Source organism: Columba livia, chromosome Z (genome assembly GCF_036013475.1).
Source record: "Columba livia isolate bColLiv1 breed racing homer chromosome Z, bColLiv1.pat.W.v2, whole genome shotgun sequence".
Taxonomy (NCBI): Eukaryota; Metazoa; Chordata; class Aves; order Columbiformes; family Columbidae; genus Columba; species Columba livia.
The window spans coordinates 31,540,834-31,561,098 of NC_088642.1; the positions used below are offsets into that span (position 1 = coordinate 31,540,834).

General features: G+C 39.6%; 1 protein-coding gene across 4 annotated transcripts in view; it reads left to right on the forward strand.

The window, feature by feature from the left end:
• ZNF608 (zinc finger protein 608) overlaps positions 1-20,265 on the forward strand; it is an 88,396-nt gene that overhangs the window by 60,116 nt on the left and 8,015 nt on the right. For all 4 annotated transcript variants that reach the window (XM_021293282.2, XM_021293285.2, XM_065045281.1 and 1 more), the window contains exons 4-5: positions 17,151-17,238; positions 17,708-20,159. In XM_021293282.2, the coding sequence (XP_021148957.1) occupies positions 17,151-17,238; positions 17,708-20,159 (2,540 nt within the window). The remainder of the gene's footprint in view (positions 1-17,150; positions 17,239-17,707; positions 20,160-20,265) is intronic.

A 20,265-nucleotide genomic window follows, 5' to 3' on the forward strand; every position in this document is an offset into this window, starting at 1 on the left:
AATTGAAATAAACTCAGTGGCTGCCATTTTCCTTGGAATAATTCTGGTTTACCTTTCTACTGAAAGAATCACCTGCAGTTTTTTGGTTTAGGGATGTGCTACTTCCACTTCTGAGTTTTTCAGGTTTAGCAGATTTGCCTTGTGTCATTTGTCATATGAAATACTGAGTCATGTCTTTGCAGTAATCTGTATGTCATTAAAGATAATACAAAATTTTATTTTCAGAGAAAAACAGAAGCTTCTTGAAGGAAATGGTTGTTAAATTCATCACCGTTTGGGAAATGCAAATTGTTTCATAAGTGTGCTTATACCTTCAGGACTCTTATAAGTGTGAACAAAATGTTTATAGGAATAGTCTTTATGAACTATTCAGTCAAGTTTGCATTTCTGATGGACCAAATGCAGATTTTGGTGTTCTCAGAAATAGTTCTCTGTCAATAAGCAGTTTTATCAAGAGAGGAAAAAAGGGTCTATACAGAGGAGTCTACTTTCTGGGTGAGGAGGGAGGCTTCTGCCAAAGACTTGAGAAAGGCAGCCAGCTGTCATTCCTTTCACACCTTCCTGAAGTGTTACAAACTTCTCGTTGTGGCATCTGTTGTTACTGCATTTGGTTGTCTACTGCTCAGAGATGTTGTCCATCAACAGAAACGTGTGGGTGGAGGCAGACGGAGGTCTGATCTTTTCCCCACGGGCACCCTTTCCCTGTCAGTGCTGCCTTATTTTCCTGATGAAGTGCCCTGATTCTGTGTGGTACTGCTCCATCCTTCCCTCCCCTTAATCTGCTGGTGATATTGCACAGTAAATAAAAGTAAATAAAAACACAGTATTGTTTTTGCTATTTACTTTTGTTGTTTCACATGATCATCTTCAGGTGATCTGTCCTGAAACACAAACACTCTTCTTTATAAGGCAGGTAGGCGAGTTAGAGGGATGAAAACAACTACACAAATAGCATGGGAGGACCAAGATCAAGGGAACAGTCTTTCCATGCAGTTGTCTCCCAGCCTACGGGAGGGTAAATACCTCAGTGAACACTCACAATCTCTGGTGCTATAACATTATCACAAGAAATGCGTTGGCTAAATGGAGCGGCATTCCCACATTCAGACTGAGCCTGATTTTATGTGAGTTTGAAACATCACGCGGGTATTATATTTCACGAAAGGGCAGGTCCACGTGAGGTATGTAGATTATTCCATGTAGTACAATGATAGCACCATTTCATTTCCTTCCTTCCTGACAGAAGCCATTAGCTGCAGTGGATTAGCTTCTGTCTGAGTGGAAGTTGTTCTGACAAAGATGATCATGTAAGGAGTAAGCTGCAGTTTTATATTAGCAGAGAGGTCAGGTAATTAATGCATTGGAGAATTTGAAGAGGGAGAACAAAACACTCCCAGAAGCCTTGCTTTTGTGGCCAGTCAGAAGCAGCTTTCTTCATATGGACAGAGAGAACATAAATGACAATAAAACAGGCAGTGGAAGGTTGTACTTAATCTGACTAAATATAACACATAAAGTCTTTTTCAGTCTATTCTACTCCTGTTGCAGGCATATATTTTCAGACATTCAGTACATTTCCTCCTCCCTTTTGCTTCTATACAGAGGTTGCAGAAATTTAAATTAGCTGACACTTTCAGTATCCTAAGTAGAGGATTAAGGGTTATACTAGTGTGATCTGGTGACAGTTTGCCTAGTTCAGACATGCCATTTTGGTCCTTTTTTTTTCCCCTGCTGTCTGTTACACTGTGTTACTAAGCACAATTCACAGTGTCGTGGTGATTGAGTTCACAAACAATGTCATCACAAGGATGGGAAATTAAAATGTTCCTTGGCGAATTTTAGAAATAAATTGTGGGCACAGAGTGTAAATCACAATTAGGCTGTCAGGGCTTTGGTCAGTTTAAGGTGCACTCTTCAGCACAAGTCTGCGTTACAGAATGAAGGGAAGAATTTTCCTCATTAATTCATGTGGCAAGGAAATGAAATAAACCACAAAGCTTGTATTACAAAGTTTTTATTGCTTCATAAATTTTATTGAGATAGAAATTAACCAGTTTCCTCTGTGTTTTAAACAGAGTCAGTTTGTGTTTATTGATGAAGAGGAAGCTCATCTGTGTTCCAGAATAGGTCTGTTTTCTGTTAGAAAAGGCTGCACTTCAGAGATACTACGTACTAACTTTACACACCATGCCTAAGAATCTGTGGTTTGGGATTTCTTAATTTAACAACAGTTTTTCTACCTGGTTGTTTTTGTGATAAGCAGTGAAGTATCAAGAAGGAGGTATCAAAAGATAAGAAAACCACTGTGAGATGTAGCAGACATACCAAAGTCAATCAATGTTTTTATGCATTTGCCAAAACTTTTCAGCACTGCATCCACATTAGGACTGCTGCCATGTTTGCTGAAGCGTTTAAAGGATGTTCTCCTGCTCATTTAGGGAGGAATATAAGCATGGGTGTGTTACATTGTGGCAAACATATTCAATAATGTCTTTCATTTGAGATGTATTATTCATGGAGAGTTTTAAGCTGCCCTAAAACATAAGGAACATACACAGCTTTATTTGGGTGCTTCAATACAGACAGGTTCGTATTTGAAATGGAAGCTTAATGAGCTGTGACTATCTGAAAAATGAAAACGTATAGGCAGAGTCCTTGAAACGTCACCCATTTTTTTTTCTCTATTTTTACGATAATGATTGTACAAGATGGGATCTGCATCTCTGAGCAATGAGTTAAATACTTCCAAATCTCCTTGAAATCAATTTCTTGTGATCACGCATGCAGATTGAAAACCATGACTTTGAGATTTACATTCTGTGAATAAAATTTACGTTCCCTGAAAAGCAAAGAAGGCTGTCATTTCATGCCTCCTAATCTTCATTGTCTATTTCCCTTCAGTACACACAAGCCCAGCGCGCCTGCGCACAGTGTAGAACAGCTTTCTGCTCTGTCGGTTTTGTTTTATAAAAGCCCTGTTTTCTTTATTGCCTTTATCACATCTGTAAAATTTATTTAAGCAATGACAAATTTCTCTTTTAGGCCTGGAATCTAAAAGAAAAACTCCTGTCAGGCTGTTGGTAAAAGATTTGTTGGATATGACTGTTCATTAAATTGTAAGGATCTGTGGGTGAGGCTGGCTGTCTGAAGCTGCTGTGAGTAGGTGGGTTATGGGCTGTACTTGGTGAATATACATAATCAGGGCGACGAATGTGCTTCAACAGCCTCTTGTTTTGTTCAACTAAAATGGGTGTTGATTTTGGAAAGCTAAGCAAAATCACTGTCATTTTTCTAAATCAGATATCATTCATCCTACAGAGCACTCATGAAAAACAGCACTTAGGTTAAATATAGCAGCATTCAGCTTTGTAAATTGACAAGAATAGCACTACATTTATTTCTGTTTAAAAAAATGGTCAAACTGAATGCAGTGCTTCTGAGTGGTAGCTAATTGGCAGCGTTGTAAACAGGAATCCTCATACACTACAAGCGTACAGTCCTGGATGCTGCAGTGCTTACCTTCACACACTGCTTTGACACTTTTTCTCAGCTATGTCTTACGTCCCTGTAAGGACAAGAAATGTAAGGTTGCACACAATGTTATTTTTAAGAAAGGAAATACGTGAATATTCATAAGAATAACTTGAGTTACTAAAACTGTCACTGTTTGATCGACAGTAGCTGCATAAATAAATTAAAAGGCCTGCTCTATTTTAATTTTTGTTATTCTGCTCCAGTACTACCAGTGCTTAGTGTTCTGTTTATTCAGGTGTCCACCTAAATAACTGTGAAACTTCAGCAGAATCTGAAAACAAGCTATTTGATGGATGGCAAATTATGAGTTCTTCTCATTCTTCTGGGTGTAAATATGCTTTCAGCTGAAAGCCGGGCAGGAAGGGGAATCTTTCATTTGAAAGAAGGTTTTAGTCTACACTTGATCTCCTCTGGTTTTATATGAAAAGCCACATTGGACTGAATGACAGATGAAAAGGCAAGCTGCTGTATCAGGGGATTTAGCAGAAGGAAGCTGCTGTTCTTTCAACCAGCACCTTCCCAGAAAGGTCTCTGAATCCCTTACCAGTTCGGTCCAGTTGTGAGGTCGGTGCACTACCAAACACGTGGATGAAACAGTTTAATTGAAGTGCCTCTCGCTGTCTTAGTACCGATATTCAGGTTTAAGAAAGTAAATAAATATTCCTTAAGGCTATCAATTTCTGTTCTGTAATTTGAAATGAGATTATCCTTCAGCTTTTAGCTGAAGTTATGATGTCAGAATCATGTAAAGCTACAGCTTAGTTAATAAAAAGGAAAAAGGGGAAAGAACCACTCTCTTCTTTCTGTTTCAATACCCAGCAAAACCGATCTCTGGAGTTAGTGCAGTTGGTTTCTGCAAGTTGATCACAAGTTCCATTCCTATCAAAACTGGTCCTTAAAAAACTTTCCTTTCCTCCCCCCACCATACGTTTTAACTTTGATAAATGGAAAAAAAAACAACAACAAACAACATAGAAGACTCACAATTGTAGAATCTAGTCCCAGTACACAATATTGAAATTCTTACACAAAAAAGGGTTTCTGCATATCTGGTGACAGCACATTATGATTCTGTAAATTACCTGTTAGTGGTAGTAAGAATTATGCATGCAATTGATGTGATACACAGTTGTTTAAAAATAATAGTAATAATTAAGGGTGAATGCTTTCAAAGACAAGTCGGTATTCCATGTGAAGCATGTAAGAGTCCAATTTAAATGCTCTTTAGACCTCAGGAGAACGCTCGGGGAAAATAATGACATGGTGATTAGTTGCAAAAGTGTTTTTCAATTTTGAGCACAATGTGATATTGATTTTGAAATACTATAGAGTGACTAAAGAAGAATGTATCTGTTTGTCCACAGTTAGCATAGCATGATTCCAAAAGGGATATTTTTAACCAAATCTGGTTTGGTCACTGGTTTTCTAATGCACAACTTATGTTATGGAACATAGCAACATTTGTATGACAGTTCTGTGTGACTGAAAGGTTAGTGTTCTTGCAGTGCATAAAATTATCTTAGGAAATCTTTCTCAGTATGTGAAGATGCTTGAGTCTAGCTGTTCAAATGTTACACCTTTCTTTCACACAAGTATGTGCCTAAGGGCTGATCTTTGTCGCTGATGATTATTAGCAATTACGCATGTGTTACTTTCAGGGAAAAGGCTTTTGGGCCTTTGTTGTACAGCTCAGAGTCAATAAACTCCAAGCTGCTCATAATAGCTTTTCTTTTTCATTGAAGCCTTGGACTTGCCCTAACTTCATGAGAGCAGAGGAAGAAAGAATACAATAGGAGCCATGGAGGTTGACTTCGGCCTAATGTGAGGAGGCTGTAAAACCTGTCAGAGGGCTTGATTGATTGGCTCTTGGGCTGCAGTCCTCAGTGCAAAGCAATAATGTTCCTGCCTCTTGTGAGAAGGTTGCATGTGCCACCTGGGGTCAAAGCTTATCAGCCTCAGGGGCCAACATTTCAGATGAGGCCAAAGTGCAGTCAATAATTTATACAGAAATTTGTGTGTAGATCCTGGACTAAAGCAAGCTTTATCTTGATATTGTTTGTCTTACCAAGGAAAGAATTAAGTCACATCTGAAAGTCCAGCCTCTTTTTTTCTTTTACTGACATGGGAGAATAGTCTCCTAATACTAAAATATGTGTTTCTGTCGTCATGTTGGTTGTATTTAATGTGGGAGGGCATGCCTGTGATGATCCTTTCATTGCCAAAAGAAATGTAGAGATTTTTAACTTATGTCAGGATTCCTAGGACCGTAAGATTTTACTTATATTTTTTGCATAATCGGTCTGTCCTCAGTGTCTAAATAGTTTGTTTCTAAACTTATGAGGGTAAAGGGGGATCAGCTCTGGTGCATGAAAAATCTGTAGTAGTGCATGAAAAAGCTGTAATAGTGGCATAGTTCACAGCAGGGCAGGGAAAACTAGCCAGGCTCTTATTAATCAGTGGAGAAATTGGGGCATCCTACACAACAGACACTTACAGGAAAATTGTTCAAGTAGTCGCTGGCAAGAGCAGCCTAGCAGAAAGTGTACTGATCACTAGTGGGAAGTCCGTATGCTGGTAGCTTGCCCTTGCATTGCATCAGTATTGACAAGCAGCTGAAATAAGGCAAATGGTTAACTAGATGTTTTACTACTTTATTCATTTGGGATGTAATTTAAAACAGAGGAAACAGATCACAGTGAACTCTTCTGCAGAACTTTGACACCTGTTGAAGTTGGTTAATTGGTAAGCAGCTCACTTCAATTCTGTCCCAGCAATATTAGTATTTTGCTTTAGTAGATGCTAACAAAAGCCCCTTTACCTTTTTCTTGGGGAGAACACTAGAAGTCATATTTCATTAGGCTTGTTTACAAAAAAGAACTGGTGTCTTCTTAGGTGTGTTGCTGAAATACTTTGATCTGTGCATCTTTTCCCCCACTAAAATACAAGACTTTTATAATAGGAAGGACAGCACTGCTGACTACTTTTTAAGGAAAAGAACTAGTTTGTGGGATAAGAGCTATAAAAATTCTGTAGGATTTAGTCTTGGCCATGCATAATATTTGTGTTGTGGTTTTCAGGTCTAAAAGGTGTAGTGTAAAGCATAGTTTCAATTTTAATCTGTAAACTATAACAACAAAAGACATTACAGTATGGTTACTCCAAATCCTAAACTGAAGCAATTGTGTAGGAACAAGAGTCTCAGATGTGTAAAGTTCTTTATCTGCTTTTCCTAGACAGAGAAAAAAGTGGAATGGTGGGTCTCACCTTACTGTACCTGATTGATTCCTTTTCGGTGCATGGGTGGGAAAGAGGTAGAAGAGACAGAACTCCTCATTTACAGTTGCAGTATTCATAGGGATCTGAAGTACATCCCATGCTTGACTATACACCAATTTTAGCCTTCTATATTTTACTGTGAAGTTTCATGGTAGGGCTATTACTGTATTAAGATTTTAATGGAGTTTACCTCCACAAACATAAAAGATGAATCCCCCAAAGTCCCACAAACTGAAAGGAGAGGTACTTGTCTCCTATTAGCTGTAATAAGAAATCCTGAGGGAGCTTTGCAAAATAAATCCCAAATGTTTTTTTTCCCCTTCTCCTTTGTCTTGGATGTGTCTGTCTCAGATAGTCACTTACCCTTTACCCAGGCTTAGGAAATAAGCAAAGCTTAATGTGGAGAGAAAAAGAGATGTAAAATGCACTTCAGTAGATTTTCAGTGTGTTCAGCCACTGCTTTAAATTGCTGGTTTAAATTCCAGTGAGTGGAATAATAGAGAAGTTATCATGTCTAGTAGCTGCAGTTGTCCTTTGTAAAGAATGGCTTGTTAGGAGGCTTTATGATTTACTGAGGCCACAGCTGGCTGCCAGCAGAGCTACAGGAACATGTTCTCTCTTGGGCCTGGTAGCTAGAGATGAAAAGAATCCAAATCTGGCACAAAAGCAAATGAATGCTTTGACTTTAAATAAAGCATCATAATTTATAAGAGGCTCTGCGTCTCAATCCCAATGAGGTACATGGATCAGCAGCAGCTCTTTGAGGATGAGCAGAATTGCCTGCCTGGCTTGACTGCAGTTCTGGTATCTGCAGTCTACAGATTTGGAAGCATTTTCATGGCTTGGGCTTGGAACTGTTTCTTTATCCATGCTGTTTCTTTTCCACAAATTCTCTCTCTTCTGTCTCCCACTCCTTTATGTTTCATTAGCTGCTGCATTGTTTGATAAATAATTGTACTACAGTTTGCACCTGGCAGCTCTTTATCATGATGTAGAGCACTCGGGAGCTAAACACCAAACACACCTGAAGGTCTATAGGTGCATTTTGGAATCTGTTATTTCTTGGTTTTTAATCACCAAGAACTTCAGAGCTGGGACACAAACTTCTATTGAGATGTTCTAATACTCACCTCAGGAAGAAAAATAAAAATATATGAGCTCCTTAAGAGTGTTTTTTTTTTTTGTTTGGTTGTTGTTGTTTTGTTTGTTTTGTATTTGGGGGGGAGTTTCTGGTTTTGTTGTTTATTTGGGTTTTTTTAATAGATACATGCATACACAAAATTATACACACTTCCCTATTTCTGGAGCTGTTTCTCAGCAGTCTGCTGATGAAAACACTATTTCTGTGGTCTAGTGTCTGAGATGAAGAATAGAGGCAGATAATTCTTAAAGGAGCTCCTGAATGCTTGTCGGGGTAAGAAAAAGTGGTTTTGGTTTTCCCTTTTTGGTCTTACTGCTTTAGCCTACACTCTGGTCTTGCTTTGCTTTGCTATTTAGTTGCTTTTAGGGGTGAAAGAGTTTAGGAGAGAAATCAGTAGCTGAAGAGATCCTGTAATTAATATGAACTGCAGGAAGCAAGTGTGACAGATGAGTTGAAAAGCCCTATGTTCTGTTGCTTATCTCGAGTGACATATGGTATTAGAGCACAAGCGAAGGTGGTGGATTGTGGGGCTTCTTTTTCTTCTGCGCTAGTGGAAGGCAGAAGAGTGTCTGTGTGTTCTACAGGGCAGCAATATAGGAGCTGAAATAGCACTCCTTGAGAAGCAAGTGGGAAATTCAGGGGATTACAGAATGGCATTTCCTTCTCCTTGAGACTGACATTTTTCTGTGTCAGGCTATGTGAATCACAGTTATGATTACTGAAGTAAAAGAGAAAAAATCTGCTAGAAACAAAATACTTTATTTCTGAAACAGATTTGGTTTTCTTCAGAACACACAGATGTTAAATTATTTTCAACTTGCATTTTTAGCGTCAGCTGAAATAAAGTAAGACTTCAGTTTTATTCTCAGGCTTTAGTAGAACAGTGAAGTGGTTCAGTTGCTCTGGCCAAAGAAAAGGTAGGGTTTGTGCAAAAGCTAATCTTCAGTTGTACTCTGGAGGTCAGAAATCTATGGTTAGTTTATAATAACAGTAATGGCACTTTTTCCTGTAAACACTGCAGACATGTGGTATGACATTCAAGATGTGTAACAGCAATTTATCTGAAAGTTTTCCTTGTCCTGTCCAAATCTAATCCCTTTGATATAAATCTGACAGGAGAAAATTATGTTGGTCACTGTTGCTTCACAGTTTTCAAAAACACCATTCTAAGTAGCTTGTATTTTCAGTTGTGGATAAACCTAAAAGGCATTTGGGATCCAATCCGATGTACTTCCTGGGGTATTACCCAGTTTACATTGGTTCTTCTGTTGCACTTTTAATGAGGACTATTTGTTTATCTTTCTGCTTTATTTGTATTTAGATCTTGCTTATTGGTTATTTGTTAGGTAGACTGTCTTTAGAAGAAATAGACACTCAAAAAATTGTTGTTATAACTGATAAAGGACACAGGCTTTTTTATTAGATGCTGTCCTGTTTTCCAAAGCCAACCTGCCTTTAGAATTTCGGTCATAGCTTTGTCCACCCATGACTGAGCCATTTCAGCTCACCTTCAGCAACAAGTCTTCCTAACACCTCTTTTGTTTTCTATTGATGCTGGAAAAGGATAATGTTACTAGGGAGGCAAGAAAAATAAAAGAAACCAGAGCTGCTTCTAGCTGACCACTCAACTGAATATTGACCAGCTGTCTTCATGAGAAAGAAATAGATGGCAGTGAATAAGCTAGTAAGAATAGTCTAGTTTTCCAAGAAGCTTCATGATTTTCCCAAATCAATACAGCTCATCAGGCTTCAGAACAAAGGCTGCAGGAGGTGTGACAGTGATGGAACTGCCTGTGTGTTCTTTTGTGTATTAAGCACAGGGGCACATGGGGAAACAGGGTGTCTTCAGTTATTTCAGTGTTTATTCTGTAAACCTCTAGATTAAGAAAACAGAGTTATGTGGGATGAAAAAGTTATCTCCTTGATGGCCCAACTCCATGGCTTCAAGAGGTACTCTTCACTGTATAGTTGATGCTTCTTTTCTGAATGCAAATGGCAATGTATAATGCAAGTCCAGGGAATATATGTTTTGTTTGTCATTAAAGGTATAACACAGCTTTTTCAAGCTAGGGTGGTGGTTGCTACTCTATATATACTGTACTGATGACTTCATAATGAAGGGGGAAAGAAATGACATGCCATTTGAAGGAAGTGTCCATGAAATTTAGGTGGACATTACTCAGAATTTACTGGAAATCACATGGATATGAACTAAGTTTGTTATGCTGTTGAAGAAGCTGCTGTACTTTATTTGGCCAGAGTGATGCCGACCTTTTTTCAGCCTCCAGCAGGCCAATGTTAACTAAAATAGCAGGTTGTAGCCTCTCAGCCCTTTAACCTTTAAGCTTACTATGCTTTCATAAAGTACTGAATTAACATCACGGCTAAGCATCTCACAGGTTTATTACTCTACCAGCAGTATTTCATTATGCTTCTTTTCGTTAATGCTATCCAGTGTGCTCAGCTTCATTGCTATGTATTATTTGTTCAGATAAAGTCCAGTGTCCAGGATGACTAATTGCAGATCTGTGCTCCAGATGGTTTGATTACAGGAAGTGGTTAAATGACTTTTCAAACATTAAGCGCAGCAGTAGAGTAGTAGGGCTCTAAAAAAAAAACAAAATCAAAACCCCTACCAACAAAACAAAACAACAACAACAACAAAAAAAGAGTCCACCAGTCTTGCATTTCCAGGCCACCTGACAGTCATTACATTCTCAGGCTTTCTGATGTTGATGTCTTTTACATGTGCACCTGCTGTAGATATAGTTAAGATCATGCTCCATGCTAGATACAGAGTGTGATTAAAGTAGTAAATAAATTGTACGTCTACCAGATCAGTATTCAGTGTGGAAGGCTTGACTTTATACGTAGAATGTTTACTGTTAATTTTAGATTACCTTCTTGATGGAAGCAATCAGGGAGAAATAAGCCATTTGCATTGGAAGTCTAACATAAACATTGTTCTGTGTTTTTTATGCCTGGATGAATTGCAGGTGTGTGTGTGGCTCTGGGATTGATGATGACGTGGTGGATGTTCAGAGGCAAATGAGTTATACTGCTCTTACTAATCCAATGGCAATGAAAAACTTGAGATAATCCTAAAATTACAAATTTTCATCTTGCATATTTTTGCACTTAATGTACTTTAGTCTGTTAGAAAAGTGATGCCAAATAGATATATGTGGAATTAAAAATTTTGGTGTACCAGGTGTGGAATAAAATGTGTTTAACCCATGGTGCCTGTGTAGTCCCTGATGACAGATATGCTATAGTTTGGCTGTCCCAGGCATGTCTGTATTATTTGTACTTGGTGACACTGGGACAAAAGGCAAATGGAATTTGGTTTGCAAATGAATTTGTGGATTCACTGATCACAGGGATACGTGGAATTGATTTTGCTGTAATGTTACATCAGGTGATGATGTGATGCCTTTTCAGTACTGAGAATTGCATCTCACAGCCTTGAAGAGCTGCTATGCCACAGGAATATTGCTACAAGAATTTGTCATATTAAACTTTTTAGAAATAATCTTATAAAATTACTACAAAGCATAGTGTACTTTGCAAGATCTTCCTCTGGAATCAGCAAAAGTTGTTTAAAATGGCATTTGGAATAGTAGAGGCAGTAGGCAAAACTATTAACCAAATGGGAGTTTTGAGCAACCCCTTTTGAGGACTCCTTTTATGTTTAAACGTATGTGACTTACATGACTTTTTAAACATAAGTGACTTTTGGTTACTGAAAAGCAAACAAATTATTCCAATTTTTGGAAGATTATTGAAATATTCTTTGACAAATCAATTACAGAATTGTTCAAAAAGACTTTACACATATCTGCTTTCTCCAGAATTTTGCAGCTACTTTTTAACGGATTCTCAACTAAGAACAGAGGGAATGGCTTCTTTTACAGGAATGGACGCATACCCATTTACCCATTCAGATAACTGGTCTTTGAGTTTTCTGGGAAAATAATCAACCTGAACTGAAACAGAATTTTGTAGCAGTTGCTGTGATCTGGACACAAAAGCAGCCTATGCTGTAAACATTACGTCAGGCTTTTCAGTCTAATTAATTGAGTAATGTCTACTTATATTGGACTTTGAATGTGTTTGTTTTCTAAAGCCATTGTTTTCAAAAACTGGGCCCTGCATTTAAGATATTAATGTGATAATTTGATTCCTAACTACATGATCTCATTTTCAAAGTTTTGAATACAAAGCATAAAAATTCTTGGCTTATGTCCATTGCAGAAAACAGAGTCAAGAAATAAAAAGGATTAGTATCTGTTTTAGACTAGATCCTTCAGTCTTTTGTTGTTTAGATGAAAGAAATCTGCAGGAGTGTATCCTTTTAGATCTGAATAGATCCTTAAAAGCTTGATGTGACTACAAGTGTAGTGTCAAGGCAGTCAACATGCATGGTACCCTGGCTGGATACTGAAGGTGCTTTGTGGTTGTGATGTTTTAATGTCAAAATAGCACATCTGTACTTGTTAGGCAGACTTCAGAAGAGTGTGGCTCTCTTTTCAAATAGTGAACAATGAATTTAGGTAGTTCGTTTCCAATTTATGATGACGTAATTCTTTCTATAAATTGAGTTAATTGTGAATAGCCAATTTTAGTTCTGATCTTTGTTATGCAGTCACTGAAAAGAAGAGAACAGATACATCGCATCCACAGAAATCATAAAAAGTGCTTCTTTCTGTAGATTTCTGAAAATAATTTTATTGCAGATCACTTTTGTGACATGTGACCTTTCATTCCATAATAAAAGCCAGGTACAAATTGTCTCAGTTATTTTGTACAGATCATTACATTATATTTATTAGAACTGCTTATGTAAAATGTTTTTTTGCTCCTCTAGACGTGTTAGCTTTTCCTGTTGGCTAATTTTTTGCCATAAACATTGTAGTTAAGAATGTGATGAATAAAGAAAAAAGCTCATAGTGGTACATGCACTGTGAAGGAAAACAGCAAAATACAGAATCTTTTCTTGCTCCTACCAGGCTAATTAAGTTCCTCTTGATGTTAAAGTAGGGACTTCCATTGACAGTGGTGGGCACTAGGTAACATCCTGTGTGCACCTTGGCTGTACATTAAGGCTTTTGCGTGTGATCCTGCCTTTGCTAATAATGGGTTTTGGCAGAAAAGGTAGTGTAGGTGACCTGTAAAACCGCTAGGTAACATGACCCCATTTTCTTGTGTTAGACACTATTTCTTAATTCTTACACATAACACATTCACCACTTACTGTTTCTACTCATTAATGATAAAGAGTAGCATGGGTAGTAACTTTTGAAATTTTTGTTTTCTTATTATTGGCTGCTTTAATTTAGGCTATTTGACACGGAGGACTGCAGAGGATATTGATAATTTCAGATACACTGTGTGTAGTTATGTAGTTTGCAAATGGAATGATAAACTAAATTAAATCAAGAAATTTACACCCTCATTTTAGGCTAAGTGTTTCTTTGTTACATCCAAAGTTAGTGAACTGTGCTCTGCTAATTGCTGAGACTCTTGAGTTGACACCCTTACTCGGTAGAAGAAACATTTGCACGCTTTCAGAATATATTCACTATTGTTTGATCCAGCCTCACAAGAACAGGATTAGATATTTGGCCAGGTTTCATGAATTGTAATCTTAGAGCCCTGATACCCTCAGCTACACTCCATTACACGCATCTGAATTTTTCTCCTATTCTTCAGTAATGGTTACTTTAAATGGTTTAGTCTCTTGGGCTTTAAGGTGAAAATACATATCTGTATTCAGACATTACCAAATGTGTGGGTTCCTCATATTGTCTTTGCATTTTTCAGTCTTGTTCAGGCAATGCTAAACAAATGATTGTTACAGAATGTGTAGTGTCATCTGTAGTAAAATGTAATGGGAACTTCCATTATGGGGACTTCTTGTGACTGGACACAGCCTCAGGGAGGTTTGATCCTTTATGTGATATGTTACTTACTTCAGAAGGTGGAGGGATTATGTGTAGAGCTATGCCTCACCACAAGCACGCTCAAAAGCAGAGTTGGAACAACTCCGAGAAGGCTTAGTGCATCTATGACTGCATGCTCAGTGCACTCAGATGCAATACTCAGAGGTGGAGATTGCTGTAGTACTATTTATGTGCTGCCTCCCAGACAGAGTGGAAGAGATCCAGCAGGGGTTTTTGTTCTGAGCTTGAACTCTGCCAGGACAAGTACTTTGGATCAAAGAAACTTGTAATAGTACATCCTGACTGGGTGAAGCAAAAGTAACCCTTTCTCTTCAGCGGTGCATTTGGAATGTAGTGTGGACTATTTAGCTTTATCGTCTCTGTTTTCATTTTCCAGTGCTTGGTCTAATAAGCCTCCAGTTGCATGTTTCCTGAAGGGTCAGTGCTGTCTCCCATGTTACTTGTATTCTCTTGACCCATTTCCATGATAATCTTAGAAGATTAAGTGAGCTACCTTCACTGCCAGTTCTGTGGAATCTTACCTGTGTCTGAGAAATGGGCTGTTCATTAGGGAAAGGAAATTTATTCCTTGCTACAATTGTTCTAACGCAGCATGGAGATTGATCTTTCCTCTTACTTACATACTAGGGCCTTTGCTAAGACTAAAAAACATAATGAGATGCTAAATGTAACTGACTTTAAGGGAAGAATTTACTTGTGTTTGCTTTTGAAGTATTGACTTTCTTACCCTGGAAGGTCATTTGAATGTCTTCTAAGAATTACTGAAATGTGTATTGATTTCAGGGTTTTTATTGTTATACCTACTCCATGCCTTCTACTTCACCTTATTAATATCACTAGGTCTGTTATATAAAAAAATAACGAACATGCAGAGACAGATTACAGATACTAAGGAAGATGGAGATTTATTTAGGAATACACCTTGACTAAAAAAAAAACAACAAAACAAAAAATGACATTTTAACAAAGGATAAAGCTAAACTAGTGGGGGGGAAATGAAAGGCACAGTTAATTCTCCCGTAATACTCCATGTGAAGTCAGAAAGCCCTCTTTGCTTTGTGCGTTTAGGAGATTGGATGAACACTGGCAAATGGACAGGAGGGAGCAATTGTGCTGCTGCTGGGGTACAGGTTGTGTGACACAATAGAATTTAGCAGTGGAAAATACTCACGATTTTCACTCGGTGCACTATGCAGTCACAGCTGACAAGCTATTGAGATGGAGGAAAAGCATCAAGGTTGCCACAGAAACAATTTTTTAATGCCTCTCTCTAGTGTGCGAGTGGCAGATGGGAATGTAGTTTGGAGTTGCTTGTTGCGAGGAACAATTTCCACTGACAAAATATTTCCTTGGTGGATCTCCTCTTGCTCTCCACATTTGTTGCCCATATGTTTCGGTGGGCCTGGAGGACTCAAGACGTGGCGCGAGTTCAGCACTCGAGCACGGCACCTGCTGTCCCCAGAGCCCACACGCCGCCCTCCACCCTGGTGCCAGTGCCAGGGGCACTGTGGAAGCACATGGGGGCCGGTTCCACCAGAGCCTGCCAGGCCACCCTTGGCCCTGGGCAGCCCCAGGTCCCTGCCCCCACCACCACCTACTCTGGCGGTCGTTTCCATTTGAAAGGGGCGAGTGTGAGAGGTGTTTGGTTCTTTTCCAGGCTGCTAAGTTTGTGTACATCATAAAAATACAGCATGGCGGTTTAACCCTAATCCTTCTAGGTGTTCAGAGGCTGGCTCTGACCCTAGCTGGAAGAGCCTTTTATCTTTCATCCTACAGACCGTGTAGCCCCAGCATACAAAAATCTAGTTGCCTTATCATGATGCAGCTTAAAACCAGATGGGGAATAATTTTCAAATCTGCTACAGAGAATTTTCGAGGAAATCCCTTCTTCCCTGGTGCCTCCACTAACAACACTTCAAATGCTTCCCCGCTGTTAAAAGGCCCCTGAGGAAATAAGCGCTGGTTGCATGTTTACCTTGGTGCAGCAGAGAGGGATCGTTTTAGTACAAAATTAGAAATCGCACTGGTAAGACAAAGAAAAAAGACCAGCTGGAAACATTCTGGCACAATGCCATTATTATATCCGTTACAGAAAGGCTACAGCTAGAACAAGGGAAGTGTAGAGGAAAAACAAATCACAAGGCTGGCAGCTGCGAGTTTGTGTCTTCATGCTTCTCATAAACTGGAAGCATTTTGCATCATGCCTTTCTTTTCTGGGTAAAATGTATTTTTTATTTCAATGTCTGTTCTAATGAGAAGAGATTGCTGATTCAATAATACTACTTTGTGTTTATTTGCTGCAGTTAATGAATTAAAGGAGTCGTTATGCTTGCTAGTCCATAAGCATGATGATACGTTATGTGAAGAAGTGTTTGAGGGCAACCTGAAAATGTTTGAATGGCGTCTGCCACATCTCTTTTATTGTTGCTTGGAATATCCTTCCTGTGCATGCATTTACAGGGAAAATTCCAATAAACCAGAATTAGAAGTCAGCTTTAGGTGGACAGATGAATTTACATTTAATAAAATTTATCAGTGGGAAAAGCAGTTAAATTGAATTTTTTAAAAGATCCCTCTTTCTCTGTATTATTATTCCTCCTTACTGTATGGTTGCAGTTCATGTCTAGTTCCTCGCTTTGCACAAAAGGAAAAAGCAACGCAAATAATAGACTTTTCCATCCATATCTGCTGAATAAAACTTGCAGTGCATACGTGTGTGTGTGTGTTTCTGTGTTTGGATATATGCTATTTCAAATAAATAGAAGCATCATTATCATATTGTTCAAAGCAGATTCTTCTCAGTCACCTACTGATTTAAACACTGTAACTAGTGCTTGGTTTATGCTGGCTGCCTGCCAAGCAAAAGCAATTATGTGCAATAATAGCAAAATTAAGAGGTGAGTGTTGCTGTTTTACAGCAGGACATGGCAACACCCATTTCCTTCTGTCAGCTGTATCTTGATTACACACACAGTCACACAGGCACATACTCTGTCCTGCACACATACACACGCACACACAGAGTCATCTTTGTTATTTGCACTCTTCCCTGTGGGTTTTAACTTGAGGTCACTGAAACCAGAAAAGAGGAAGAGTATAGACCACAGCATTTGAAAGCAAATGAGAATAAAGCTCTCACTTTGTGGGGAAGGAGAGAAAAAATGAGAGCAAAACAAAAAGCCTACCTCAATTTTTGTTCTGACTGTGATAATGCTTTGTTTTTCTCCCACTGGCAGGTGTCCTAGTGGTAAATGTTACGTGGAGGAACAAGACTTACGTGGGAACACTGTTGGACTGCACAAAGCATGACTGGGCCCCTCCTAGGTAGGCAGTCATTCGGAGTCTGTTTTTTCTCTGCTGTATTTTCACTCCTAACCTCTGTCAAGAGACTGTACAGAGATTAATAAAAAACAACTGGTTATAATTGAAAACATGCACCAGTGAAATGAGTTATTCTCTGTTCCACACTGAAATGTAGCGTGGGGGTTTTTATTTCTTTTTGTTTTGTGTTTTTGAGAGGGAAGGGGAAATAGATGGGATTCAGAGGGCAATTAATTTAGAAATGCCTTTCTGTAAGTTTGGAAAATCTTTCTATTGTTCTAATTAGGTGGTCTTGTTCTTACCATTTTTGTCTTTTTTTTATTGACTTATCCTTTGGGACTGTAACATTCTCACTTAGAAGTAGGACATCCTTCCTTTAACATGGTGATGGTTCTGTTACTGGACGGGATATTTTTTTGGTATTTATTCAGTTCACAGCTCCTGCTCATGAAATCTGCTCTTGTTTATATAGGTTTTGTGAATCACCAACAAGTGACCTGGAAATGCGTGGAGGACGGGGCAGGGGAAAGCGGGCAAGGTCCGCTGCAGCTGCAGCTGTACCTGGGAATGATGCGAGTTTTGCAGAGTCCAGAGGACTTCAAAATAAGAATCGAGGTGGTGCCAATGGTAAGGGGAGGAGGGGCAGCCTTAACTCAAGTGGGCGCAGGACACCCCCGAACTGTGCCATGGATGAAGTCAAAGCCAGTCCCTCAGCCACAAACAAGAGAAAAACTAAGCCTCCAATGGAGCTAGATTTGAACTCCAGTTCAGAGGACAATAAATCTGGAAAACGTGTTCGTACTAACTCTAGAAGCACTCCTACCACCCCACAGGGGAAACCTGAGACTACTTTTTTGGACCAAGGCTGCTCTTCTCCAGTGCTGATTGACTGTCCTCACCCCAACTGCAACAAAAAGTACAAGCACATTAATGGACTACGATACCATCAGGCTCATGCACATTTAGACCCAGAAAACAAACTGGAGTTTGAGCCTGACAGTGAAGACAAAATTTCAGACTGTGAAGAGGCATTAAGTAATGTGGCACTTGAATGCAGTGAGCCAAGCACAAATTTGCCTGTTTTTGATCCACTAAAAGCTCCAATGTCTCCTTCCTCCATCACTACGCCGGGGACCCCCAAAGGAAAAAGGGAATTGACCAGCAATGGCCCCAGTTCAGTTATCAGTTCCAAAACTGGCAAGAATTCTGGCAAAAAGAAGGGTCTGAACAGTGAATTGAACAGCCTTCCGGTAATTTCTAATATGGCAGCCACACTGGATAATTGCTCAGTAGCAGATGGCAATTTGCAAACCGAAATGCCTAAATTGGAGGCTGAAGGGTTAATCGACAAAAAAAGTTTGGGTGATAAAGGCAAGAAAGCAAACAATTGCAAAGTGGATAAAAACCTCTCCAAACTGAAAACAGCCAGGCCCATTGCCCCAGCGCCAGCACCGACTCCACCCCAATTAATAGCTATACCTACTGCAGCCTTTACAACCACCACTACAGGGACAATACCAGGACTGCCCTCTCTAACAACAACTGTTGTTCAGGCTACACCAAAGAGCCCTCCGCTAAAACCTATTCAACCAAAGCCTACAATTATGGGAGAGCCAAGCACTGTAAACCCAGCTCTCGCATCCCTCAAGGACAAAAAGAAAAAGGAGAAGCGAAAGCTAAAAGACAAAGAAAGCAAAGAGACAGGAAGCCCCAAGATGGATTCTAAGCTTGGAAAACTGGAGGATTCAAAAGGGTCTGGGAAAGACTTATCTGGACATTTTTTAAAGGACCATCTCAATAAGAATGAAGTGCTAGCTAATGGACTGTCAGAGTCTCAAGAAAGCAGGATGGCAAGTATTAAGGCTGAAGCTGATAAGGTTTACACGTTCACAGACAATGCGCCCAGCCCTTCCATAGGGAGCGCCTCCAGGATGGAATGCAGCACTTTGGTGAATGGACAATCTGCCATGGCGCCACTGCACGTATTGACACAAAACGGTGCCGATAGCATGGCTGCTAAAACCAACAGCCCTGCTTACTCAGATATTTCTGATGCGGCTGATGACGGTGGCTCTGACAGCAGGTCGGAGGGCATGAGGTCAAAGGCCAGCTCTCCGTCGGATATTATTTCTAGTAAGGACGGTGTTGTAAAAGGACATTCTTCAGCCACAGCACAGTCGGCTCAAGCAAAAGAGTCCCATTCTCCCTATTACCATGGCTACGATCCTTATTATTCCCCAAGTTACATGCACTCTGGACAGGTCAGTGCCCCAGCAGCTGGGAACAGCAGTACCCCACAGGGACTGAAGATCAAAAAAGAGACTGAGGAAGAGGCTGAAAAGAAAGAGAAGGCAGAACCATCAGATGCCAAGAAAAGCGAAAGCACTTCCTCTAATTTGCAGCCACAGCATCAATCAGTAATAACACAAAGACACCCTGCACTTGCTCAGTCACTTTATTATGGACAGTATGCCTATGGGCTCTATATGGACCAAAAGTCCATAATGGCCTCTAACCCTGCTTACAGGCAGCAGTATGAAAAATATTATGAGGACCAGAGACTAGCAGAACAGAAAATGGCACAAACTGGGAGGGACTGTGAAAGGAAGAATGAACCCCCCGTGAAGGAGATTGGGAAGGATGACAACAAGCAGAAGAATATTCCATCTGCCACTATCTCAAAGGCCCCTTCAACTCCAGAGTCCAGCAAAAATAACACTAAAATAGGGTCATCAGTCCCTAACAAAGGTGAGGAGACAAGCAAATCACAGATCCTTTCCAATCACCAGCAGCAGCTTCAGTCTGACAGTTTCAAAGCCAAACAAATGGAAAATCACCAACTCATAAAGGAGGCAGTGGAAATGAAATCTGTTATGGACTCCATGAAGCAAACAGGAGTAGATCCAACCACAAGATTTAAACAGGTGAGATCACAGGAAACAGAGCAAGAGTGTCTTGATTTATTAAGTCATGTGAAGTTTTACCCCTGATTCTGCTATGTTCTTCTACCTTTGCAGTCAAACAAGCTCT